Source organism: Podarcis muralis, chromosome 15, assembly GCF_964188315.1.
Source record: "Podarcis muralis chromosome 15, rPodMur119.hap1.1, whole genome shotgun sequence".
Classification (NCBI taxonomy): domain Eukaryota; kingdom Metazoa; phylum Chordata; class Lepidosauria; order Squamata; family Lacertidae; genus Podarcis; species Podarcis muralis.
Window position 1 is genome coordinate 3,352,582 of NC_135669.1, and position 27,685 is coordinate 3,380,266.

The 27,685-nt window shown below is 43.8% G+C and overlaps 1 protein-coding gene and 1 non-coding gene across 5 annotated transcripts; both read right to left on the reverse strand.

The window, feature by feature from the left end:
* Nucleotides 1–1,198: 1,198 nt before the first annotated feature.
* ENTPD4 (ectonucleoside triphosphate diphosphohydrolase 4) lies at nucleotides 1,199–25,398 on the reverse strand. 4 transcript variants are annotated; one of them, XM_028707652.2, is made up of 14 exons: nucleotides 25,251–25,398; nucleotides 24,027–24,134; nucleotides 22,491–22,608; nucleotides 18,634–18,813; nucleotides 18,203–18,408; nucleotides 16,553–16,703; nucleotides 16,355–16,458; nucleotides 13,287–13,346; nucleotides 12,316–12,470; nucleotides 9,550–9,716; nucleotides 7,802–8,126; nucleotides 5,341–5,426; nucleotides 3,645–3,806; nucleotides 1,199–3,119 (listed from the first exon to the last, which is right to left on the reverse strand). In XM_028707652.2, the coding sequence occupies exons 5-14, from the start codon at nucleotides 18,339–18,341 to the stop codon at nucleotides 2,891–2,893; spliced, it is 1,578 nt and encodes a 525-aa protein (XP_028563485.2). In that variant the 5' UTR covers nucleotides 18,342–18,408; nucleotides 18,634–18,813; nucleotides 22,491–22,608; nucleotides 24,027–24,134; nucleotides 25,251–25,398; the 3' UTR covers nucleotides 1,199–2,890. The 4 variants fall into 4 exon arrangements, with proteins under 4 accessions (XP_028563485.2, XP_028563482.2, XP_028563481.2 ...); XM_028707649.2 differs by having other exon boundaries at nucleotides 22,487–22,608; XM_028707648.2 differs by lacking the exons at nucleotides 22,491–22,608; nucleotides 24,027–24,134; nucleotides 25,251–25,398 and adding an exon at nucleotides 21,806–21,961 and having other exon boundaries at nucleotides 12,340–12,470.
* Nucleotides 25,399–25,860: 462 nt separating this feature from the next.
* Nucleotides 25,861–25,932, reverse strand: TRNAC-GCA (transfer RNA cysteine (anticodon GCA)). Its single transcript has one exon. It is a non-coding gene; the product is annotated as a tRNA-Cys (tRNA).
* Nucleotides 25,933–27,685: the final 1,753 nt, after the last annotated feature.

The following is a 27,685-nucleotide window of genomic DNA, read 5'->3' on the forward strand; positions in this document are numbered from 1 at the left end:
CTGGCTCCCGGCCTATAGAGTGAGATGGGCGCACAACCCTAGAGTCTGTCAAGACTGACCCGTACGGGCAGGGGTACCTTTACCTTTACCTTATTTTTCATGATAGAATCACAAGCATTTACTGTACAGTGGTACCTTGGGTTAAGGACTTAATTCGTTCCGAAGGTCCGTTCTTAACCTGAAACTGTTCTTAACCTGAAGCACCACTTTAGCTAATAGGGCCTCCCACTGCACAATTTCTGTTCTCATCCTGAAGCAAAGTTCTTAACCTGAGGTACTATTTCTGGGTTAGCGGAGTCTGTAACCTGAAGCGTATGTAACCCAAGGTACCACTGTATATAGAATTGGAAAGCAAAAGGCTTCAGCTTTTTTTTTGAAAAAACACAAAATGCCAAGGAAGTCTGATAGTTACACTTGTTGCCTACATTTCTATAATATACTTAAACACTCAGAGCCAATTACAATCCTGGGTCTTTCGGGGGTAAAGGGTTACAATAAAATTAGATGTGTGGGAATCTAAATAGGCCAAAAAGAAAAGAAAGAAATTCAAAGCATGAGCAACATGTGCAAGAGCAACTCCCCTCCTTAAATAGATGTTCCTGGACCAGAGCACACATGGGGGATTCCAGTCAAAAGATTATAACTAATTTCAAATGTATCCTCCCACTCCAACTTCACAAGCCTGGAAGAGATTCTAATAAGGTAAAGGTAAAGGTAAAGGTACCCCTGCCCGTACGGGCCAGTCTTGACAGACTCTAGGGTTGTGCGCCCATCTCACTCTAGAGGCCGGGGGCCAGCGCTGTCCGGAGACACTTCCGGGTCACGTGGCCAGCGTGACATCGCTGCTCTGGCGAGCCAGAGACACACACGGAAACGCTGTTTACCTTCCCACTAGTAAGCGGTCCCTATTTGTCTACTTGCACCCGGGAGTGCTTTCGAACTGCTAGGTTGGCAGGCGCTGGGACCGAGCAGCGGGAGCGCACCCCGCCGCAGGGATTCGAACCGCTGACCTTTCGATCGGCAAGCCCTAGGTGCTGAGGCTTTTACCCACAGCGCCACCCGCGTCCCTTTTTCTAATAAGGTACAATTAGGCTAATATCGCTCTCTCTCTCTCTCTCTCTCTCTCTCTCTCTCACACACACACACACACACACACACACACCACACCCCTTCATGCATGAGTGAAACCAGATGCTGCTTTCTAAGATGATAAAGCTTGTATTTTATGAGATGTTCACACAAATGCCACTTTAAATTATGAACATGTTCTTTCAAGTAAAAAACAGTTTCTATAGCCAGAAATAAGGACATGATAGCATACATGTTATCCTTCCAGCACGCGTCCAAGCAGTGTTTCAGTCTCACTCAATTATTTGCTACTACAAAAGGATCAATAATTACTGCCCGGCCCAAAGACTGAAAGCCACACATATATTAACTCTCTGCTGCAGCACAGACAGTGCTACCAAGCACACCAGGTGGACTGCAGGCAAGGCCAACTGTGCCATGTTATGAGTGCATTTCCCAACACCAGTACATCACAATAGCTAGCCAGGTTTGCTCCATCACAATATTGCAAGAATACTGTACATCACAACGTTAACAAACTGAAGAACCCTCTTTTCAGGAGGCGGCTCAGAACCTCAAGATCTATTGCCCTGGTCAGCATATTTTACAAAATATTTTTTAAAGACATTTGAACAGAGCAAGGGCTTCAATACCAGCCATATTGGCACTGTTCACTGACACACTCACAGGCAAGCCAAGACACCAACAAAAGGCTCTTTAACACCCTCATTCCCAGCATGGACAGCAGCAGAGGATTGGGTGGAGGCCTCGTCTTGCAATGTGCATTTGCTTAGAGTGGCGAAGGGTTTATGAATCCTGCTGCTGACTCTCACTTTGCGCAATTCTCCCTGGGTGCTGGTTCCTCTGTGCAAGCCAAGACACAGCAAGCGGCTTAAGAGCACCAAGGGAGAGTTCTGTTAAAGCCTATGTTGCTGTTCACACCAGGAATGAATAGATTAAAGAACCCTTTGTCTGATGTCAGTGTGGCTCTGGGGCATACGGAGTGTGTGGAGCTTAGGGACAAATGAGATATTCTTAGGGCTCCAATGGAGAGCCTCCAGCCCATGGGCTCAATTAAGTCTACTGGGCCATTTCAGCTGGGCTTACCTACCCAACACTGAACATCATATGAGTTACAGCCAAAAGGGGGTAATCAGCTGTCTGTCAGGATGGGCTGTGCATAGCACTCTGCAAGCCCTGACATTCAACTGATAGTCTGTGCTTTGCAGGCTGTGCTTCTGCCCAGTCTGATTTCAAGCCAGGCAGGCAAAAAGGGGGTCACCCAATGTCACTGTGGGCACGAGAGGTGCAGGAAGATAATGGTCTGGCCGGCCAGCCCCATCCAGCCCCCCCCCCCCCGCCTTACAGGATGGATTATTGGTTAATAAGATTTCCCTCACATCCACAGGAACTTTTTATGAGCTGGCTTACCATATATTGAGAGAACAATCACAGTAGTTGTGTACAGAACAGTGGAGAACAGACTAGTTTGCTTCTTTCCCATTTATTTATTTACTGGCATTAAGTCTTCCCTGCCCCACACTTTTCGTTCCTCCCTCCACAACATCTCCCCTCAATGTCAAAGTGCATTTACTTTTAAGGTATGAGTTTTTAAAATAATTTTGGCTGATATTCCCTCAGTCTAGCCAAGCGGAGCTGACCCTGCTTCCCCCCCCCCCTCAGTTTTCCAGGTGCAGGTGACCTCTTGATTCCAACACCACAGCAAGAGACTTGGGCAACGGTTTCTAGGGATGAGAAAAGAACCCTGAGGCAAAAACGATGGCTTTTTCTTTAGCAAGTCCTAAGACCAGTGTTCAGCAGCTTATAAGGCTCCTGGGATCTTCGGTGGCGGGAGGCCTTCCTCGATCCAGAGGGAAGGGGACGGGCCGCTGTGTAGCATTCGCCGGTGAATCCGTCGCAATCGCAACAGGTACAGCAGGATGGACAGCAGCACAACAAAGAAGCAGGCAAAGAATAGGTAATGGTTGTAAACAAAGGAGAAGCTGCGCCAATGGGAGTGATTGCCTCGGAAATTCTCCTGCTGGATGTCCCTGGGAAAACAGAACAAAATTATTAGCGTGAAAGAAATCTTACAGCAACACACACCTCAGCAAGTCAGCCTCTGCAAGGGTGGGAGATGCCAGAAGAAAGCTGAGAGGGCAACTGAGGAATATGGTGATTTTCAAGTGGGAAGAGCCCCAACTCCTAAACTACCCCTTAGAACTTTATGGGGGGGGGGAGTTGTGATGTCAGCAGCTGTAACGCTAATGTCATCTTCCTCTTAGACCAATTCCTTTCATCCTCTCAAACCTATCTGAATGTCTAGCAACCCAACAGCAAAGGCTGCTGTGCTGGTCTCGAGGAACAGGGCATACAGAGGTGAACAACAACTAGTGTCCACCATTCCATTTGTCCTCTATTCCCACCATCTGGCGGGCAACTCACTAGCTCTACATGATGCTCAGAAAGCATCACAGATGCAAAGTTTTCTGGAGAAAATTATCCACTGAAAGGGTTGTGACTGTTGACTGACTGGCTCTTTTTGAACACCACACTTCAGAAAAGTGAAGCCATACCTCAAAGGCAAAAACCGTGTTCGATAGAGAATGGCCCCCAACGTCCATTGCACCTCTTTGTCATAGACCTGCAGTGCAGTTTTTAAGTTGCCATAGTTTACAGGAAAAGAGAAACCGTTGTGAAACACTTCATACATCCAGGCTGACTTAAAGCATTGATACCTACAAAGAATAAACATTAAGAAGTCAACTTCTGCTGTTTTTAAACAGAAGCAGAACTCGTTAAGACATAAAAAGCACAGCCTGAAAAGAATAACTGAATTCCCTTGATCTTGTGCATTAATTCAATGGCACACTTTCTACTTAAACTTACACAGACATTCTCTAGATTGCACCCAACAAATGAGGCGCTTATATGGAATAGATTATTAAGTTTTGCTATGACAGAGGGAGTGCATCTGCTCCAGCAGGCTTGAACATTAAACCCAAGAGATAAAAAGGTGGGATGAAAGCTTAAGTATTGGCTACTTTAACAAGGTTTTCTCATGTTAATTTTCTGTAATTAATAGACAGCGTTATTGGACTTTCCAGGAATAGATAAGGTAAAAGGTAAAGGACCCCTGGATGGTTAAGCCTAGTCAAAGGCAACTGTGGGGTGGGGCGCTCATCCCGCTTCAGGCCAAGGGAGTCGGCATTGTCCACAGACAGCTTTCCGGGTCATGTGGCCAGAATGACTAAACCGCTTCTGGAGCAATGGCGTATCGGAAGCCAGAGCGCACGGAAACACTGTCTACCTTCCCACCAGAGCGGTACCGATTTATCTACTTGCACTGGCGTGCTTTCGAACTGCTAGGTTGGCAGAAGCTGGGACAGAGCAACGGGAGCTCACCCAGTCCCATGGATTCAAACCACTGATCAGCAAGCCCAAGAGGCCCAGTGGTTTAGACCACAGTGCTACCCACTCCATTTTTCCAGGAATAGCAGCATTTAACAGATCTGGCACTGCGGATCCGAAAAGTATAAGCCTTTTTCACTAATCAGTCACCTTCGGGAACACTAAGATATGATTCATAAACTCACTGGATCATTACTCTCCTCCCGAGATGGAGAACGTCCCCTCACTACTCCTCCAACGTGGAGGTAAGAGCTTGTGTGAACCACCAGATGCACAATGGGATTTTATGGAAGCCCAGCTTATGTGGGGGAAGACCGAAGTTCACGGATCAGGCATTTGCATTACAGTCATACCTCATGTTGTGTTCCACTCGTTAACAACTTTCATCTTATGAACGCGGCAAACCCGTAAGTGTATACTTCCGGGTTTGCCGCCCGCACATGCGCAGAAGAGGTGCTATAGTTGCGGACTTTTTGGGGTGCGAACAGCAACTAGAGGTACCACTGTACTAACCAGCTCGTGTAGGAGGTCAGGCCCATTGTGGGGTGGGTCTCTCCCCTCCACCACATGGGAACTGACTGCAACAGTCCTAGTGGTTGTTTGCACTAGAACTATGTTATACAAAATAGCTATAAACGTACAGCATCCGTTACATGCTTATGAAACTGTACTCGGTACTCAACCACAGTTCCAAAAAGCTCTGCAGTTTATGGCTAGTAGTTCAGATGGCAAGAATAAATGCTTCTGAGCCTCCTTGAAGTGTTTCCTTCTAGCAACTACTGGTACAATTTGTTCTCGGCTCTTCTCTCCCCAGGAAGGATGCTCAAGCAGATCCAGCCATGGGGGAATACAAACACTCACTTCAATCGATGAAGGTCTGCATGCGAGGCATAAAGACCATGGTCCAAACGTTCCCTTAGGACTGACCACTTTGTTGCACAGTAATCCTGAAAAAGAAACACAAAGAATGTAAATACATACATTTTGAAGGCAATGTGAAAATATTATATAGAAAATATTATACATTTTTGGAGGCAAGGAATGTAATGAAATATTGGGGGCTAAGAAAATTGAGGGCTATTGCATTAACCAGAGAAGCTGCGCAGTATATTGGACAGAGTGTTCAACCTCAATTAGGAAGAGCAGGTTCAAATCCCCTCACCGTGGGAAAATGCACTATGGTCCAGTCACCGTCTCTCATCCTGACCAACCCCAACATTATTGCAAGGATAAAATAGAATGGTAGGGAGATATTTCTGTATTTATCTATCCTTTTATCTCACAGAATTTTTATCCCAATCATCTACAAATCTCAGGGTTACAAAAATTTTAAAACAGTAATATATCCATATTTAATAAGCAAGAGCTGGTAAAAATATGATTAAATCTATTAACATATACCCCAAACTGCCTAAGTACTTAAAACTAACTAGGAGCAGACTAATAATCCCCCAAATGCCTGTGCAATCAAACAGGTATTTGCCAGGCACCAAAATGCCAAATGGCATACTTCATCCACAACTGGGCCACTACCACAGAGAAGGCCCTATCCCATGTCACTACCAAAGCTATTGCCCGTGGTGGTGGGACAACAAAAAGTGCCTCTCTGCCTTGGTCTAAGGAACTGGGGTGGCTAATTAAGGGAGATGCATTATTTCAGATATCTGAGCTCACCAGAAGATGGACCTAAATATTAACAACATTTTATACAGCAATTTTACATGCAAATTGCTTCATAATCAGTGGTTCTTGAAGCCACTCTACAATGTTGTTATCTTTTTTTGAAATACACTAAAGCATATGGGAGCAAAGTTAGTGACACAGCAAATGGATATGCAAGGCTGGAGAGAATGAGTATACAGGAAGGAAAGATTAGGAAAAAGGTTTTTTTGGTAAGGCATCCAACCTTCACTTGTTTTTACTTTACTATTTTACAGACAGGAAAACATAAGGCTGGGAGACAGTATCTTGCCCTAGGTCAGTGATTCTTAACTGGTGCCCAAAGGGGGGGGGGGGGCATGATCTACAAATCTTGGGGGTGGGGCATTCAGAATTTGTGGGGGCAAAGGCAGATTTTAGGCAGCCCTTTCTCCCTTCTGCCAGCCAGCAGGGAAGGGTTGTTACACAGTATAGTGCTCACTGTGTTCAGGGGATAAAATTAAAGATAATCCTTTTCAAAACTCTTTTAAAAAGCAGCATGCAATAAAGAGGAGTCAAGCATGAATGCCCCTCCCTGCTTAGGGCAAAGCCCAGCAAAAAGTAATGCACCTCCAGCCACTTACAATGAGACTTAAATATGTATGAAGAGCTTCCAGGAATGAAACAGGGTGGGGGTTATAACAGGAACACACACAAGGGAGAAACAGGTTCTCTAAATAAAAAGAAAAGTGTCAATTGGTCTCAAATAAAAATTGAGCACCTTTTTAAAGAACTTGCTTCTCCCTTGTCAGTATGAGCTTGCAGAGCCTACTAGCTCAAAATTACATCTCTTTCCATCTCCACCACCCATCTCTGCTCCACCACTATGAGCAACTGCATTATCCCTCAGCCAGGCTCCCTCCAGCCACTCTTCTTGCCCAAACCTCTTCCCCCAGTTTGATCACAGTAACTACCACCCCCTGCTGTTCCCTCTCCATGAAACTGAAAATTAAGGAGTTGGCTGGTGAGGATTTTATTGAACATATGCAGGAAATCTGTGTATTGCATGTATATGTCTATACATCTGGAACCCACCCCGTTACATATCACGCAAGCGCTGTCTCTATTGTCCTTTTTGGTACCAACTGAAGACCTTCCTTTTTCAAAAATCCTTTTAAGTGAATATTCCAATCCCAGTTTGTATCTGTATTGGTTAGGAAATCTTTCTTATTGATGGGTTTATTGTCGATCGCTTTGGAATGTTTCATGGAAAGCATTTAATAAATGAAATAAATATACCTATATAGCAGAATGTTACCTTAATGATAGAAACTTAGGACTCTCAGAACCAAAACTCTTCAACATCAATCACAACTCATGTACATGTGTAATAAAGAGTAGCATTAATTTTATTATATTTTGCCCTGCCCTCCTTCCAAGGAACTCAGGGTCATATAAAAAGCACGCTCTCTCTCTTACACACACCCCCACCCCACCCCCACCACTGCCAATTTCACTTTCACAACAACCATCTGAGGCTGGTTAGGCTGAGAGAAAAGTGATTGGCCCAAGATCACCAAATTAGCTTTGTGGGTTCACTGAGAAGATGATCCCTGGCCTCCAAGGCCCTTGGTCTGACACTCTAGCTGCCCCTTCACCACCCAAAAGCAGAGGGACCTTTTACCTTTGCAGCTTTAATAAACTTAGCAGCGATGTACTCTCCTCCCATCCGCAATACATCCTCGGTACAGTAATAGAACTCCGAGAACCCATAGAACTCGCTGTTCTCAAAGTGCACAGGAGGCTGATAAATGCCATTCAAAGAAGTCTGCGTCTCATTTGTCTTATTCATGAAAGGCTGAATAACATCACGGCACAAGTGAAAATCTCCTGTCCCTCGAAGATGCATCTTCTGCCCATTCTGCTGGATTTCATCCTCAGCATCCAAAGGCAGGCAAGGGTCTAAATAGGGGGTATCAGAAGTCATACCAATCTGTTTGCCTAGAAGCCTGCAAAAAAGATTGAACAAAGTTACATGTGCAAAAACCGTTTACAGGATACCAGATCTCTCTGGCTTGGAGAGTGGTCCCACCTAGTGCTGTGTCAGGTGGGCAGGCACAAATTGGGGAAAGCAACACAATGGGAAAATCTGTGACTTCTAGTAGGCCTGAGATGGTCAATGCAGGATGCAACTACAACATCCTTAACAGAGGACCATTCCACCTGTGCTTAACATCCCTGACAGACAACCACCCCCCACCCGTGAAGGAGGGCCCACCACTCCCTGAGGCAGGCTGTTCCAGTGCCACACAGCTCCTCCCATGAGAAAGAAGAAGAAGAAGAAGAAGAAGAAGAAGAAGAAGAAGAAGAAGAAGAGTTTGGATTTGATATCCCGCCTTTCACTCCCCTTCAGGAGTCTCAAAGCGGCTAACAATCTCATTTCCCTTCCTCCCCCACAACAAACACTCTGTGAGGTGAGTGGAGCTGAGAGACTTCAAGGAAGTGTGACTAGCCCAAGGTCACCCAGCAGCTGCATGTGGAGGAGCGGAGACGCGAACCCGGTTACCCAGATTACGTGACTACCGCTCTTAACCACTACACCACACTGGCTCTCTTTTTCTAATGTTCCTCTTGCATGGATACGCGATCGGGACGCTGGTCAGCAGGGCTTGCTGGCAGTCCAGAGGGTGGTAACATGAGAACAGGGTCTTTCCTGTGGTGGCTCCCCGCTTCTGGACTGCTCTCTCCAGGGAGACTCACCTGGCACCTTCATGGCATATTTAAGCACTAGGCAAAAGCATTTCTCTATAACCAGGCCTTTGGCTGAGTAGACATTATACAGCCTTTTATATCTGTTTGTGGGAGAGGGTTATTGGTTTGTTTTTGTTTGTTATGTATTTTGTGTTCTCATTTTGTGAACCACCCTGTGAAGGGCAGTATATACAAACTGAGTAAATGGCAATATTAATCATAATAATGGCTGGGAGATAAGTCAGATAAGGAAGGGCTGGGGAGACACGTAGCAGTTAAGAGTGAGGCTTCCAAGTTCCTTGGAACTGAGGTGTGAGGAAAGGGGTGGGGGCAGAGTGAGCCTGACTGGAGTTCCAGTTGAGCCAAAGCCCTACAGGGAGAGGGTGCTGGGAAGGAGATTATAGAATTGTAGAATTGGAAGGGACCTTCATGGTCATCTAGTCTAACCCCCTGCAATGCAGGAATCTCAACTAAAGCATCCACCTTCTGCTTAACAATCTCTAATGAAGAAGAGTCCACCACCTTCCGAGGGTGTCTGTCCCACTGTCAAATAGCTCTTACCTACATGATTACTGCAACCATCTGAAGATGTGCCCATCTCACTGGAGAAGATTTAAATGTTGACATGTATAGGAGGGAAATCATTTGGATCTGGAAATCAAGTTAATCATAGAATATTACCTGTTTCTAAATACTGTGGTGGTAAATATGCTGTCTGCATATCTCTGCCGGGCAGCATTTCCACCAAAGCCGAGGAAAGTTGCCACATAAACTCGGTACACATGTTCAGTTTGGTGAGCATCGCAACCTAGATTGAACTCTGCAAGTAGGTTCTTGGCCACCTCCTCCTGCAGATCCCAAAACACGAGATTAAAGAGGCATGAACAGCTCTGCTTTGTGTTGTGTAACACTTAAATCTGAATACAGGGAAGTTGTTTCAAATCTGCAGCTCTCTAAACATTTTCACAAGAACTTTCTCTAGAGGAACTCTTTGTACTCAATACCCAAGTGTCAAAGCGGGGGGACCTCCAGATGTAGTTGGACTACAACTCCCATCATGTCTGGCAATCAGACATGCTGGTTGGGGCTGATAGGAGTTGCAGTTGATTAACATTTGGAGAGAACCACATTGGGTACCCCTTGCTAAAGAAAGCAGCACCAACACCCAAAACTCTGCTAGTTGACCAAATCTGCGCAATTTACGATCCAAACTGATTGCAACCACCCATGGGGGAACTGAACATGTTCTTATATTCACCCATTAACTCTTGCCTCTTCTTTTCCTTCCCTCCCTTTGACATCTTGACCACATATAAAGTATAAATTACTGAAGGCAAGGGACAGATATATTAACTTATGAATGCCCTGGAATTATTACTCCCTCCATGGGACAGAGAAACCTCCTTTCCTGAATTACTTTTGAAATTACTACAGAGACTATTTCTACAGAGGCGTTCTCTGTCTGTTGGTTAAAATGTTCACGTGAAATATGACCTGCCAGTTGGCTTAAGAGGACACATCGTTAAGAGGCTGAAAACAAATAAAGGATGAAGCGTGTTTAAGTAATTTATCAAATAAAGTTATCTACAGCTGGGAGGTTCTCCATTTCTGAGAGGTTTTCATTTTATTGTGATCTATTTTCAACCCTCCATCTCACTGATTAATGTGTTGCTTGAAAAGTGGAGCTACATGGCTGCCTATGGGACTGAAATGTTAGGAATGCACTGCTTGACTCTTAAGATAACCAAGAACCATGTGGATTTCTGAGACTGCACTGTGGATGCTGAATTTTAAACTATTTTAAACCACATACCAATAACAAACTTAGTTGGTCTCTAAGCTGCTACTGGAAGGAATTTTATTTTAAAATTTTATTTTAAACCATTAACGGTCAATGTCATGCAGCAATTATTCCATAAGCAACTGTTAGAAATTAAAGTGGGGATGAGTAAAATGGTTTTAAAACTTGTATTGTGTAAAGCTGAGGCTGGATAAGTTACAGAATACTTGGAGAAAATACTGATGGAGAACTGCCAGAAAAGGAGAATGGAATGGTAAAATTGGAGACAATAGAGGATGAAATCCAGAGAACATCCACACAGATGCCTAAAGGAGTGAAATAGCCAAATGCTGGAGTTATGATGTTGGAGGAGGTGGTGGTGTGCATAGATGGAGAGACTAAGAAATATCCTGAACTGGAAGAGATAGAGTTGAGAAAGAAAGGACTGTGCGTATAATTTTGATTGAAACCGGAAGAAAAAGCTACTACGTCTCCTGCAACATTTTTGGAAAAAGAATGAAAGAGGAGAAAAATTCTATTTAAAAAAAAAAGGATTGACAACCAATAGCTACAAAGAAATGGGATTGGAAGATATGAATTTGGGAATGGATTAATGACTATATATAAGAACTAAATATGGACTGTTGTGTTAATACATAACCATAGTGAAGAAATTCTGGAAGGAATAAGGAAGGAATAAGTTTCTTAAAATTGGAGGGAACGTTGTGATGTTGGACTGAAGGAGGACTATTGTTGACTCTTACAGATAATAATAATCGAAGAACCTCCTTTGGACTTCTTGCAGTGAAAGAAATGAACAGGAGAGTCCCAGATGGAAAACTAGAAAAAAGCACCTAGCAGAGGAAGGAACAGCTGGACACTACTCTAGATTGAACATTTGACTGTTTTGAAGAACTATTGTATATATAACTGACAGATGGATAGTTGGAAGTCCTTTTTATCTACTTTTTATTTTTCATTTCCACTTTATTCTTTTCTTTTATATTCTTATTTGTTTTCTTTCCTTTTTCTTTCTGCTTTGCTTTGGTCTTTTGTATTATTTGTGGCTCTGTATTCAGGGTTAGAGGGGCTAACATGCTGATGAAGGTTACTGATAATTGACAAAAGAACCTGCATGAGGCAGGGAAGAGAATCTCCCAGGTGAGAGCTGGGATGGTTCACCTGTCTCTGTGTGTGACAAGTTAAGATTTATCTGTGAAAGAGGACTTTGTATTCTTTTTTATGTTTTTGTTTAGATTAGTTGGTTTTTATTGCAATGTATTAGGAAAGGTCTGAATAAAACTTTATAAAAACAAACCAAAATAAATAACACCCACAATCCATACACCACCACATATTCCCACCAGAAGTGTCACAATTTAAATGGCACAATTCAAAATGGGGGTTAAACACCAGGAAAAGTTAACGGTTGTGTAGCATAATTCAAGGCCATTTGCATTAAACTGACTGATGAAATGAATCATGTACAGGCAGACTGCTTAGCTGATGGGACATCAAGATGCAACCTCCTCTCGTCTTGTGGTGAAGATGTCACGTAGTGAAGCACAGAACTCATAACACGCAAAAGAAAAAGAATCAATGGTATATGGATTAAAACACAGGAAAAAAACAAAAGGAAAAGAAGGAAAAGTTGTACAGATAATAACCTGCTGTGAAGAGGCAAAGCTTACAGTTTTAGGGACTTCGTATGCTATTTGAGTTGACACACCACCCATGTCAAGTATACCCACAGTCCTCTTTCGAAGAATGGCTTCCTTGTTTTCACTGCCAGGAATATGCACCTCCACTACAGCATCATCCTCTGAAAGACAAGACGTGAAGGATGTTGAGATGTGGGGGCAAACCCTTCTGAGGACCTGAATTTCAAACATTTGCACTGCCATAGCTTGGTACAACGTAGCAATGGCAATCCTGCAATGGCAGCCTAATGCCAAGAGTTTGCTAGGCTGCAGAGTTGACAAAAACATGCAATTCTTGGTATAACACTCTTGAGGAGGACTCTCGGTAAGCTCTCTGAGCATAGTGCCCCAATAATCCCACATCACAGCCATAATGACAAGAGTCCTGGAAGGTAATAGGAAAGTTAGCTTGTGGTGGGAGAAAATATGTGCTATATATTTTAACAGTATTAGGAAAGAAGTTTGGAGTAAAACAAGAAATGTTGCAATGACATTCTAAAGTGGGCATATTTAGAATGCCTTGTATATTATTTTCAAAAATGGTAACACAGAGCTGGGAAAGATACAGAAAATAGCAATGAAAATAATACAGTATGAGGTTGAAGCACTTATTCAAAGTCTCTTCCATACCTCTCAAAAGCTAATGTTTTTGGGACTTCCTGGTGCATGTGTGTGTGTACACGCACACACACACTGCCTTGTTAAAACTTCTGTAGCTGAAAATATTTAGGGTATTGTTTTATGCCTTCTGTTCTCTAATAGACACACATATTTTTAGACTCTATATCTTTATTATGGATCAGAATCCACCAAGCACAGCTGCTGATCAACTTTCATTCACAGCTGCTGCAGGATATTGTCCACTAGCAACAGCCATCAGACCATCAACACCATTTCTCCCTTTGGTAGGCTACATAGAGTGCTATTAAGACACTTGCCATCATCGGTATGCTCAAATCTTCCAAGGACAAAGTTGATTCCAATCCATGCATATACTCCTAGAAAATTTAAGAGAACAATTTTAAGTATTAAAAGCTATTGAGCTGCGCCTTTAAAAATAGTAAACTTAATTAAAACAGTATTATAACAAGGGCCCAACGAGACTTGCCCTTGCCCAGTCGCTTTCACCCCGGGAAACCAGATCTTTACCACTGAATTGTGCAAATGCCAATCAGATTTACTCTGGATTGATGTTTGCTGCAATTTATTGCTAAAGAGCGGGTTTTCTGGAGGAAAATGGCACGGCAGGGGTAAAACTGCATTCTAGGCACTGGACAACTACAAGTCTGGATGAGCCCCAATAAACTTGAGTTGTATGGAAAACTACTTTCCTTTTAAAAAAATTAATCCAGACATGCTACTTCTCAGGTACATGGTTTAAAAAAAGAAAAACAACAATTCCTCACTGGCCACAATGATGTGTGAAAAAAACAGAAAATTCCAGCCTCTCCAAGACCTTCTAAAAATCTATGTACAGTCGTACCTTGGCTCTCGAACAGAATGCGTTCCAGGAGTCCATTCGACTCCCCAAACAGTTAAAAAATCAAGGCAAGGCTTCCGATTGGCTGCAGGAGCGGAAGCCACACCGGACACTCAGCTTCTGAAAATCATTTGAAAATGGGAACACTCACTTTCAGGTTTCGATCATTCGGGAGCTGATTTGTTCGGGAGCCAATGCGTTTGAGAGGTACGACTGTACTGTAGTATGAAAGTGCTCTGCCCAGCAATTCCAAATGTTGCCACCAGAGTGTGCTCTTGCAGCTTTATAGTAAAGGTAAAGGGACCCTTGACCATTAGGTCCAGTCGTGACTGACTCTGGGGTTGCGACACTCATCTCGCTGTACTGGCCGAGGGAGCTGGCGTACAGCTTCCGGGTCATGTGGCCAGCATGACTAAGCCGCTTCTGGCAAACCAGAGCAGCACACGGAACCACCGTTTACCTTCCCGCTGGAGTGGTACCTATTTATCTACTTACACTTTGACGTGCTTTTGAACTGCTAGGTTGGCAGGAGCAGGGACCGAGCAACGGGAGCTCACCCCGTTGCGGGGGATTCGAACCGCCAACCTTCTGATCAGCAAGTCCTAGGCTCTGTGGTCTAACCCACAGCGCCACCTGCGTCCCTCCAGCTTTATAGTACAAGCCTGCCAATGAACAGCTATCAATAACAAAACACGATGGCTTAGCTAAAACAGGCGTGGGGACTCTGTGGCCCTCTAGATGTTGTTGGGACTCCAATTTCCATCATCCCCAGAAGGATGATAGGAGTTGTAGTGCAACATTTTCTCGAGGGCCACAAGGCACAGGAACCACGACGAGGGGAAAGAGGTGTATTGCTGGAAAAAACAAACAAGGGATAAAGAAAGGCTTACAAAAAAATAAAGATTCCAGTATCTGTGATGTGTGCAGTGAATTAAGAAGTCAGATAAGCAGACAAAGAAACACCTGATGACTTATTTATGTTTTTCATCAAGTTTTTATGCCAATTTTCTTCTTGCATCTTGTACTCTGTCTTGATTTTTTTTAAAAAAAATTAAAATATAGAATATAAATATATACCATATTTTTTGCTCTATAACACGCACCAGACCATAACACGCACGTAGTTTTTAGAGGAGGAAAACAAGAAAAAAAATATTCTAAACGAAATAGTGGATATATGATTTTGTGGTTCATGCTGTGGCCACAGACATGTGATCTGACAGTGAGTTTGGAGTAGCCCAATGCAAAAATCCTGAGGATCCATGTGGATCCATGCTTTGTAACCACGGAGGAGGGAAGGAAGGGGAACCATGGATCCTCTGCTCACGACTGCAGCAGATCCCCCCCGCCACCCGCAGGCATTCGCTCCATAACAAGCACAGACATTTCCCCTTACTTTCTAGGAGGAAAAAAGTGAGTGTTATGGTGCAAAAAATACGGTAAATTTAAAAATTAAGAGAAATCAAACTAAGGATGCTACAAGAAATACAGGTGAGTTGCAAAAAGTGTATTTCACACAATGTAATTGTATTTGAAAAGAATGGAGGGGTGTGGTGGTAAACAGTGTATGGTTATTCAAAGACATTTAAAAGTAAAAGGACCCCTGACAGTTAAGTCCAGTTGCAGACAACTCTGGGGTTGTGGTGCTCATCTCGCTTTACTGGCTGAGGGAGCTGGCGTTTGTCTGCAGACCACAGACAGCTTCTGGGTCATGTGGCCAGCATGACTAAGACGCTTCTGGCGAGCCAGAGCAGCACACGGAAACGCTGTTTACCTTCCCGCCGGAGCGGTACCTATTTATCTACTTGCACTTGACGTGCTTTCAAACTGCTAGGTGGACAGGAGCTGGGACCAAGCAACAGGAGCTCACCCCATCATGGGGATTCGAACAGCCGACCTTCTGATCAGCAAGTCCTAGGCTCTGTGGTTTAGACCACAGCGCCACCCACATCACATTTAGAATCTGCTTTATTCAGATCAACTGTTTACATTCTACTGATGAATCTCCAATAAAGCCCTTTCTCAGCCTCTCTCCATACTGCACAAATCCAGCCGATTTTACTCTTATATCATGCAGGGAAGACTCCTCATCCATTCATTCTCCTTCCCACCAAATATATTCTACCTAAAAAACCAACCATCAAACTAACACCCTCAAACTCCCTAACCCTGCTACATCCCTGGATATTTTTTTAAATTTATAGTAGAGAGGAAATGTAGCAATCTAAGGAGCCCCTGCCCCTTCAAGATTAACTTCCAATTTGCCTGTGTTTTTTGCTTCTTAAAATTGGAGTGACCTGGTATCGACACAATCTGGTTGTAGGCTAACTAGGTATATAGACATCCTGGAAAGGGACATATCTCTGCTCTCCTCTGTCTGTGTTGTGATCCACAGCATCTCTTACAATTGTGTTTCTTGTAGCAGTTCTTTGTCACCCACTGAAGGGGACCTGCTCCCTGGACAGACATTCCATCAGTCTAGTGAATGTGGTTTCAAACTTGTCTTTTTCAAAAACAGTTCCTTACCTTCTTGCTTTCCTGAAATAACCTCAGCATGCGAGTCCGAAAACAGAAAATCAAAATGCACTGGGATATCAGTTAGCAGGTCTTCTAGTATTGCCTTTTGCTGGCTGCAAGATTCCAAATATGTTTAAAATACAAATAGACCCCTAACATACTCAATTCTCTGTATTAAACTGTAATAGAAAAAAGATATTCAGTCACCTCTCTGGTAAGATTCTCATCCCTGCTGTACAAAGGATATACAGAGGTGTTTCTTTATGTTTTGCACGCGGTACATGTGCAGCAGCAAAGCTCAGAAGTGGGAAAATATAGTCACTGACTTTTTCAGGAGAGGTAGCAAATTCTGAAATGCCTAAAAAAAGCAATGGAGATACATATGAGTATATATGCATACAGCAGAAAGTGGGAGAGTCCAACATACAAAAAAACCCTTATTATTTCAAAGAGTTTCTGATTGTAAGAGTTGGAAGCTGAATAACCTGTTTGCTTTTTTGGTGAAATTTCTTGGTAACATTCAGTATCACAATCCAATTAAAGACAAAATACTGCCTGAGCAAAAGGATCTACTAGCCACTATAATTCATGTGGCCATAACTTTACTACAAAAGTGATTTCTTGGTTTTAAAAAAGCCTGTTTCTGGAAAGGTCAAGACTGTTGTTGAAAAAACCCACGATATGTGAGCTGAGATTAGTAACATTATCTAGGCGAAAGGTAAAACACCTTGGCTCCCATGCTACAAAGGTTGTATTAGAATGGACCTTGGAATATGTTTTATTAGAGCATAAAAGGCATATATAACCGGAGTCCATATAACGGCCATGCAACCAAATGAAGCAGAAAGGCCCCAAGACGTCAAATAATCATTCCATCTATTTGAAGGGAGGCATACACAGTATGTTTGAATGCCAGGGAAAAGGCCATATTACAGGTACTTGAATGATGCATCTTTCAATTTATGTGTCAGGAAAAGTATATGGCTTGAAGTTTAATATGGCATCCTGAAGTTTGCACTTTGAATAGAACTGGTCCACGGATTCCAGATCCTTAAAAGCATTTCACTCATTCTGGAAAATAGGACATTTCATAGGTGGTTTTTTTAAGTGTTCTCCAATTTTTTTTTCCAAATTGGAAGTAAGTTTCACTAAACATCTTGTGCCTGAGTAAAAATGCCTAAGGGTATTCCCTGTAAATTTCATAAATATGCCAAATAGCATAATTTCACATGCTATATTAGCATTTTAGGCTACAGCAGTATTTTTTTTAGTAAATATTGCATATAAACACAGTTCATTGATGAAAAGAAAAGTATGACTTGATCATATTTATTCACATAAAAAATAAGGACACTGAACAGATGCCACAGATCAAGTCTGACAACAAATAAAATCTAAACATAACACGTCAACTTCTATTTATATACCACCTTTTTATATATACTCAAGGTAGCTTCCATGAAACAGTCACTGACGTAACTACCAATAGGTCCTTCCTCAATGAGTTTTTCTAAAGTTATAACCGTCCAGTTTACTGCACAGACCAACCAGTGCTGAATTTCAAACCACAGGGAAACAACTCTTTGTTTTTATGTTACAATAGCAAGCAGAGCTGTCTGCAAGAATGAGGTGAAGGAGGTTAGAATGAAATCAAATCCCTTGGCTATACGGACTGACTTCCAAGTAAACATGGGCAAAATTGGCCTGGACATATCATCCCAAGTAAAACAGGGATAAAACACAATGAAACATTTAATAAAATGAAACCGCTACATTTTTATAAATTACCATTCCTTTTAAGACCTGCTGCTAAGCTATGGCAAGGGAAAAAAGAAGTTATGGCCTTTTCTCCAATACCTGGTTTAATTTTCATAACCACTGGTTTGCTGTTTTTGTCCCTCATTTGTTTGATGTCCAGCAAATCATGTGGGTTGCCATTGTGCCTCGGCCACCAATACACAAAGATCCTGGATCCACTGCTACCACAGTCCACCATAATACCATAGTTCAACTTGGGATTGTTGGTATCTGTAGCTTCTGTGTCGGTTACTCGAGCAAGATACCTGGAAGAGAGCATCAAAGTGTTGTTTAGCAGCAAATTTCACTGAAACCAGTGGGACTGAGCTTAAAGAGTCAACAAGCATAAGATCTCACTGCAAATTGCATTCAATTTATAGGGACTTAGAAGCACATTTAAAAGCAAAAACAACTATCCGTTACTTGTGTTGTTCTCAGATGTGAACAAACACTTTTGGAATATATATTTTTGTCTTACAGGATGTTCTTACCTGTGCAGCTTTTTGTCCCTGTAGCCATATTTTACAACAGAATAGTACAGCAAGAAAAAGGCAGCAGCGAGCAACCCAATGACAATAATCTGCCGTAACGTGGTGTTCAATATTCGTGGACACCCTACTGGGGAAATGCTGAAGTGCCAAGAAGCAGGAAACAGACAAGAAACACTGATCCTGAAATTTAGAAAACAAAAAGATAGCCTGTCTGAAAAGGTACCTTACTACAGTATAATCACTGACACACAAAGGATCCAATCACTGGATCCCAAATGTTCTAAGCCAGAAAATATTTTATAGTGAATTTAAGTAGATTGTAAACTCTTCAAATAAATGATTCTGCAGTTTCAGGAACTGAAGGAAGACTCCAAAAGTTACATTACTAACTCTTAATTCCTAGATTTAAAATGCTTCCCTACACTTTGTATGTACAGTGGTGCCTCGCAAGACGAAATTAATTCGTTCCGCAAGTCTCTTCGTCTTGCGGTTTTTTCGTCTTGCGATGCACGGTTTCCCATAGGAATGCATTGAAAATCAATTAATGCGTTCCTAGGGAAACCGCCTTCAGACCAGGTCCGGGGACAGTCTGTCCCCGGACCTCTTCTGAAGGCTGGGGGGGGGGACAAGGGCTTTTCTTCCCACCCCCAGCATTTTAAAAAACCCTGGGACAGCGGAGGACTTCTCCGCTGTCCGGGGCGATCTTAAAATGCTGGCGGGCGGCATTTTAAAATCGCCCCGGACAGCGGAGGACTGATCCCGCCCCCCCTCCCCGCTTCGGAACAGCGTTCCGAAGTGGGGCGGCTGGGGCAGGTGTCCCCGCCCCCCCTCCCCGCTTCGGAACAGCGTTCCGAAGTGGGGCGGCTGGGGCAGGTCTTCCCGCCCCCCCTCCCCGCTTCGGAACAGCGTTCCGAAGTGGGGCAGCTGGGGCAGGTGTCCTGGACGGGGAGATTTTAAAATGCTGGGGGTCGGCAGCGCTTCCCTCCCGACCCCCAGCATTTTAAAATCTCCTCGGGACAGAGACTTCTCTGCTGTCCCTTGGAGATTTTAAAATGCTGGGGTCGGCAGCGAACGCTTCGCTCCCGACCCCCAGCATTTTAAAACCTCCCCTGGACACGGGGAGATTTTAAAATGCTGGGGGTCGGCAGCGCTTCCCTCCCGACCCCCAGCATTTTAAAATCTCCTCGGGACAGAGACTTCTCTGCTGTCCCTTGGAGATTTTAAAATGCTGGGGTCGGCAGCGAACGCTTCGCTCCCGACCCCCAGCATTTTAAAACCTCCCCTGGACACGGGGAGATTTTAAAATGCTGGGGGTCGGCAGCGCTTCCCTCCCGACCCCCAGCATTTTAAAATCTCCTCGGGACAGAGACTTCTCTGCTGTCCCTTGGAGATTTTAAAATGCTGGGGTCGGCAGCGAACGCTTCGCTCCCGACCCCCAGCATTTTAAAACCTCCCCTGGACACGGGGAGATTTTAAAATGCTGGGGGTCGGCAGCGCTTCCCTCCCGACCCCCAGCATTTTAAAATCTCCTCGGGACAGAGACTTCTCTGCTGTCCCTTGGAGATTTTAAAATGCTGGGGTCGGCAGCAAACGCTTCGCTCCCGACCCCCAGCATTTTAAAACCTCCCCTGGACACGGGGAGATTTTAAAATGCTGGAGGTCGGCAGCGCTTCCCTCCCGACCCCCAGCATTTTAAAATCTCCTCGGGACAGAGACTTCTCTGCTGTCCCTTGGAGATTTTAAAATGCTGGGGGTCGGCAGCGAACGCTTCGCTCCCACCCGCCAGCATTTTAAGATCGCCCGGGGCAGGCGGGGGGAAGGCAGGCGGGGGGGGGGGAGCAAAGACTTTTGCCCCCCGCCGGCCTTCAGAAGAGGTCCTCTTCTGAAGGCCGGCTGTGGGCGAAAGTCTTTGCTCCCGACCGCCAGCATTTCCCTATGGGCTTTCGTCTTGCGATGCAAGCCCATAGGGAAATTCGTCTTGTGAAGCGCCTCCAAAACAGAAAACCCTTTCGTCTTGCGGGTTTTCCGTCTTGCGAGGCATTCGTCTTGCGGGGTACCACTGTATTTAGAAGATGTATACCTTGTCCTCCTATTGCAGTCATGATGCTCAAATACAGTAATTCTAAAACATCAATATCATCACTATTGACACTGAAGCAACAATCCAATATTAAGAACATAGATATGCTTAAGTAGATGAGTGAATGCAAGCTAAATTTGCATAGCCCCCAATACTGCTATGAACACAAGTAGCTGCCTGGGGACAGAGGAGTGAAGCCACAAGGGTGGAGACTGCTGGGAGGAAGAAGAGATGATCAGGGGATATGGCTTAGTCACACAAAATTGTATATGTGGTCAGAAATTTCAGCTCCCACAGTGTAGCCTTCTAAGACACTGCTATATTCAAGAGTTTGTGTACTGTAGTTTCTGCTGTAAGTCAAGCAGAGCTTATTAGATGACCCTTCTTGTTGTTGTTTAGTCGTTTAGCTGTGTCCGACTCTTCGTGACCCCATGGACCAGAGCATGATGACCCTAGGGCAAGCCAAAATCCTCATATCTCAGACTGCAGGACTACAACATGAGGGGTACTACATTTATGGTATAGAGTTGCAGTAATTAGAGATGGAATCTTCAATTCATTCATCAGTTAGATTAACTTAAGCAATTAAATGCATTTTGATTTACTAAAAGATGCCCCAATTTAATCAAGTAGCAGCTTTTCATTTCAGTTTGATTAAAATTACTTTTTAAATTGTGGAAGCAAGTACCACCATTCTTCTTGTGTGAGAAAGGGCAATGCTTCCTTTATGATGCTGCTTGCTACAGGTGTGCAACATTTTTTCAAAGAACACTTTTCCTTTATCACAATCTCTCAAATGCATATCTTATCAATTCATTTTTAAAGTGTTTTGTTTTTTTTTTAAATATATATTTATTAAGGTTTTTCAATACAAAAACATATTATAAAAACAGCATTAGTTGTTTAGCATCTTTCCATTATTACTTTGGACTCCCCCACACCTCCCGCAGACACTTACATCATTATATAATTGTTTCCAAGCAAATTATCATGAAAAATCATTTTTAAAGTGTTAAGTAGATGACAAACCTGGTAAAATATTTTAAAAATAATTTATATATGTGCTGTTATTTCCAAACACCATTTACCCACTTTTCCAATTTACATGCAATGCCACTGTGAGTCCTTTCCATTTAAGTCAATTTCACGTTCTCACTGCAGAATTCCCATTGGCATCTAGTTGGCCAGTGTGAGAACAGAGTGCAAGAATAGAATAGCCTTTAATCTCATTCAGCAGAGCTCCTTTTGTGTTTTATATTTCTTCATGACACAAGTGCTGAAAACAAGCAATGGAAATTCAGCACCTTTTGTTATCTATTCATTATTTGTACCTATTTGTATCTTGTATAGTTCAGTATTCAGCTGTAACAGTTTACAGTGGTACCTCGGGTTACAGACGCTTCAGGTTACAGACTCCGCTAACTCAGAAATAGCACCTCAGGTTAAGAACTTTGCTTCAGGATGAGAACAGAAATCGCGCAGCAGCGGTGCAGTGGCAGCAGGAGGCCCCATTAGCTAAAGTGGTGCTTCAGGTTAAGAACAGTTTCAGGTTAAGAACGGACCTCCAGAACGAATTAAGTTCTTAACCCGAGGTAGCACTGTACTTGTTAACAATGTGAGGTGTTTTGTCTCCAACTGTACCTTCATCAATAAAAATAGTACAGGAAGTGTCAAAATTAAGGGAGCCCAAAGTCAAATAGACTTTTAAGTCCGTTACATCCCCATCAAGCACTCAGCTTATTCCTTTCACCCCGACAGTATTCAGATACTTACCTACCCATTTCAGAACAGTTTGATCAGGCAAGGTACAGTAAGAGAGACTTCTATTGTCAGCCAAATGTTACAGATTCATAAGACACAAACATAATCATCAGGACCAATGGTACAAATAGGAACTGAAAAGAAAAGATTGCAGTGATATTAAAAAGATGGTACTTTTATTCAGATCCAACATCTGATGAGCACAAAAACTAAACCAATGTAACAAATTATTAGCAATGATCCCTGATCTATATCCTACCCTTCTTTCAAAAAGTATAGGATGGTGCGCATGGGACTGTCCTATTTTAACCACACAACAATGTTGCTAGGCTAAGGATAGAGAATGCCTCTCAGATACATCTCCAGCAACTCCATTCACCAAACCATACTGTGTGAGGGCATGGCAATATGAAATACATGTTCTGAGGTGGTCAATTCATCTCTCATATCTGAAGCAAGTGCACTAACACAGTTACTCACAAATTGGAGATACAGGCAATTTTATTATTATTAAATTTATATCTCACTCTTCCTTCCGAAGAAGCCCAGGGCTAGCTTACACTACTTCCAGTGAAGCTAGCGGAGCGATGTGAGGTTATGTAAACTTCCCACTTAACTGAATGCAGTCTGATGCTTGATGACCTTCCAGCATACATTTGCTGAAATACATCTTCTGTATCAGTGCGATTTGATGCTGAAGCAAGCAACAAAACTGCTAGCTTCCAGCTATAAATAACCAGCAGAACACACTGTATTTTAAATAACATTTTAAAACACAAAAACCCACATTATACAATCAAGGCTTTAACTGCAATAAGATTTCAAGTCTTATTACCAAGTTAATCCCTACTTTCTAAACAGAATTTGAAGCAATTGGCAGGGTGTGTGTGTGTAAAGAATATATATAATGATTACAACTTTACAAACTAGAACCTTGAATCAGAAACAAATTGGCTGCTAGCAGATGCAACACTATCACAATATGTTCAAAAAATCCATTTCATGCATGTATGAGAATTGCCTGACATCACTATGACATCAGTTGAAACATTTTCTTTTGCCCACATTGTTTGATTTCAAATTGCATGGACAAAGGCACAGATTTTGATGGTGTCACTCAACACACTGATTGGCAGCACCTGCAAACCTTGCTTTCAGCATAGATCAATTGCACTCAGAAGCTCTGTTTGGGAGCTGCCATGTGGAACAAATCCCAGCAGGCTTGCCTTTGGGGCAACATTTAAAAGGTACCACATACAAAATTTGCCTGCCAAAGAACATTTAGAGGAGAATTTTAAGGCTTCCAACTATTTCTCTGCAACTGTGTTTTACCTGTTCCACACCTGATGTCATATGTGGCATCAGGTACGGGGCAGGTGAGGAAATGGTCTCATGGGCCAGAGGTTTCCCAACATTGTTGAAGGCATTAATGCAGACTCTGCAGTCTTATTATGAGTAATTTCCACTTAACAATTTATGGTTTGAAATGGAACTCCAAGTGTGCATGTTCCAAATTATGACACCGCAACATGAAGTACTTATAATTACTTACCTCTGAAACATTGTGACCTTCCGCAAACTATACCAGCTATTTAATACAAATTACATATCTTAATAGTTCCATGCAAAGAATGCTGGAAGAAGCCATATCATGCAGAAACTAAACAGAGAATAGAAGAAAAAACAAGATATTAAAATGGGATTTTCATTAAAATCAGCAGATCTGCTGAACTTAAAAACCAAGTTACACTGTCAGTATAATACCCTGTTGCTAGGTTACATTACAATGAAGCAAGTAGATCCCAGACTTGAAAGGATGGGGGCCTATGAGGAAGAAAATATGCAAAAAGGTTCATCTTTCATCTCAGGATTAAAGAATACTTCGTTTTTATTACATGTCTGCATGTTATGTAATACATGGGCTTCTATGCTTTAAGACATTAAGAATTACCTTGGCTGCATCTAACTAAAGTCCCTTGGCTGAAGCATACCCTTGCTAGCCTCTTTTTTTGCTAAACTACAAAGCTTCCAATGTTGCAACTTTTTGAACTAGGGGAGCTGATGCAGCAGCTGGATAATATGCCCTTTTCTGCACTTGGTTCTTTCCACATAACAAGCATGAGATTTTTAGGAAGCTGACGGCGATAGCACAGGGACAGGGGACCTCTAGCCCTCAAGGTGCTACTGAACCACGATTCCCATAATCCCTCAGTACTGGCTATGGGGCTGATAACAGCCCAACAACATCTGGAGGGTGACAGGATCCAGCCCAGCACACAGTTTCCAATAGCCAGCCAGCTGTGGGAAGCTGCTACACACACTTCATGTTTCACCGCAGTTTATACGAACGCTTCTCTCGGTTTACCCCTTAGACCAGCCTGGCCCGGGACAGCCATTCAAACAGAGGACTTTCCTCCTCCGCCGCCGCAGGAACGAGGGGCGCCGTCCGCCACAACGGGGGGGCGGGGCACCCACCCAGCTTCCCGCACGGCTTTCCAGCAGCTCCGCCGCCGAGGCCCAGTTACCGGCGCATGGGGGCTCCGCCGTGGACCCCACACCAGACCCTCGTTCTCCTCAAAAATGGCTCGGAGAGGCTCCCCCCTCGGCCGCCGCCGCCTCCGCCGGGAACCTGCCCTTCCTCCCTCGCCTTTTCAGACACGGCGGAAGGGAAGCCGGCGGCGGCGGCGCCACTGGGCGCGAAGGAAGAACCCAGGAGTCCGAGCTGGCCGCGCAACATACGCGCGCGCGCTGCCCTCCCCTCCCCGCCAAAATTCACCTCAGCCGCCTCCTCTGCGGCTTCTCCGGGCCGCGCGCCGGGCGCCCGGCGCATAGCGACACCTCAGCCATCCTCCACTTCCGGGTCTCGGAGGACTGGGCGTCGGAAGTGACGTCAAATGCGATAGCCGAACGGGGTGGGATGCAAGAGCCGCCTCAACCGTAGAGTTGCAGGATGAAGCAGCGCACGCGCAGTCGCCTCAGGGTCCCTTTGGGCACACTTCCGGTGTGAACATAGATCTACAAACACAAAGAAAAGGAAGGGGGGAATCTCTATTTCATTTATCAGATTGATATACCGAGATGGCGACTGGCCACGGGCGCTTCTTTCGCAGGGCATCATGGGAGTCTGGCTCGGCGCAGGGGGTGATGGGACTTTGGCTTTGCCCCCGCTGCTTTAAGCCGTGGATCGGGCCCTGGCGGCTCAGTAGCCGAGGAGGAGGAGGAGGAGCAAAGCTTTCCCCGACTGCTCGGGCGCCGCCGCAAGACTCCCTTCGAATGCATTTGCCGCAGCCCCAGCTTCCCTTCCGTGCAGGGATAGGAAGGAATCGACGCGCAAATGCAATTGGGGGAATTTACTTTTTTTTTCAGGAAGGAGGGAAAAAAGAATGAGGGGACACCCGGATTTGAACCGGGGACCTCTTGATCTGCAGTCAAATGCTCTACCACTGAGCTATATCCCTTGGCCTGTGGGTGCTGTAGAGCTAGGAAGGATAGTTGTGACATCTAGTTCTTCCATCATTGCACCTCCAGCCTCTTCCAGTAATAAACTGATTGGCTGTTGTTGTCGTGGCTAACCATAATTGTGCTTAATTTTGTATTCTGCATAATATGTAAGTGCTTTGCTTTCTTCTGTGTGATGGGGTAGAGCATTTGACTAAGGAACCCTCCCTCCTCAAGTAAGGCTTTTAAGTCTATATAGAATCTAAAATTACTTGACTGCACTGCTGATCACCCCATAAATAACCCAGTCTTTAAAGGATAGTGCTGTAGTGGTGTTGCAGCTTGGGCTGTGAGGAGAACTTAGTCCCCATTCAAAAACAAGTGCCACCTCATTTTTAGCTGAGAGGTAGAGTGCATACACCAAGAAGATCATGATGAGAGCAGAGAACTCATTCTTCCTTTGATTTGATTTTGTATTCTGTGTGATAGGTTGGATTATTTTTGTTTATACAGTATATTGTACTCTGCCTTGCTGTATTTTTATGAAAAGTGTGGTTAATAAATATTTAAATATATAGGTAAATAAATGGTTTCCCCTATCCTCATCCTTTCTGCTGGGGAATGCATACCATTATCAAAGCACTGCAGTGAAAAGGAAGTGATATTTGCTGATATTTTTTACATTGATTCTTGTGTAAAGGTGTCCCATACATGGAAGGTGGGGGTTTCAGACATGGGCTGTGTACACACTACACCTTTAAAGCACATTCTTTCCCTCAAAGCACTATGAGGGGTAAACTACCTCAGCCAGAATTCTTTTAGGGAAACTGACTTGACAGTGTTGGGCTTTGAGAGGTAAAGCATTGGAGATAACTGCCGGCAATTGGGACCCTTTCCTACATTAAGTAGCAAGCCCCAAGGAAGCTATGAGGTCCCAGTCACACAGAAAACCTTTGGCTGGGTTTGCTAACAAGGAACCTCATGCTGAAACATTCCAGGGTGTACCGTGGATAAAGGCAATGACTGTGAACATTCCTATCCATAGCCCATTTCTTTCAAATTTGTAGCATTTGCATTGTTATAGGACTGGAGGTTGGTTAGGATGGGTTCCAACCAAGCCTGTGATTTTGTAACTGTAAGACTGTAGTCTCTAATAGCAGGACCTGCTGGACTGGTCAAATCAGTCTCTTTGTTAAAGTGTGTTAGGTATCCATTTACATGTGTAAAGAGTTGGTCAAGACCAAACATGTTACCATAGAGACAACGGGCTGGTGACACTCTTTCAGGAGGGGGTAAGCCTCCCGCCCTCACCTGGCTGGATGCCACGTCATCCTAGGGGTGGGGAAATAAGCCAGGGAGCTTGTATTTGTCTTAGTCTAGTCTGACGTTGGGAGGTGAAAGAGAGAGACAGAGGCTTGACTTGCTTTCTTTGCTGAAATAAAGCTGTGGCTTTGGAGGTTGTAGGGATTGTTAATGCTGTGAGCTCTTCTGTCTTATGCTTAGTTTGTACATATCTGTAAATAAAACTATATATAAAGACATTACTGTACCCAGAGACTTACATTCCTAGGAAACCAAACTCTAGAATCAGAGAAGTTGGAAGCTACCCTGAGGGTCATCTAGTGAAATCCTCTGCAATGCAGGAATCTCAGCTAAAGCATCCATGGCAGATGACCATCCGACCTCTGCTTCAAAACCTCCAAGGAAGGAGAGTCCACAACCTCTTGTGGGAGTCTGTTCCACTGCTGAACAGCTCTTACTGTCAGAAAGTTT

Excerpts from the sequence above, each read along its gene's own strand:
- ENTPD4 (XM_028707647.2), bottom strand. The coding sequence starts at position 21,846 with ATGGAAAGGACTCACAGTGGCATTGCATGTAAATTGGAAAA. Across the intron at positions 13,347-16,354 it reads TATTTCAGGAAAGCAAGAAG|GAGTATATGCATGGATTGGA; the intron begins GTAAGGAACTGT and ends TAAATTTTCTAG. Across the intron at positions 5,427-7,801 it reads AGTTTATTAAAGCTGCAAAG|GATTACTGTGCAACAAAGTG; the intron begins GTAAAAGGTCCC and ends TTTCTTTTTCAG.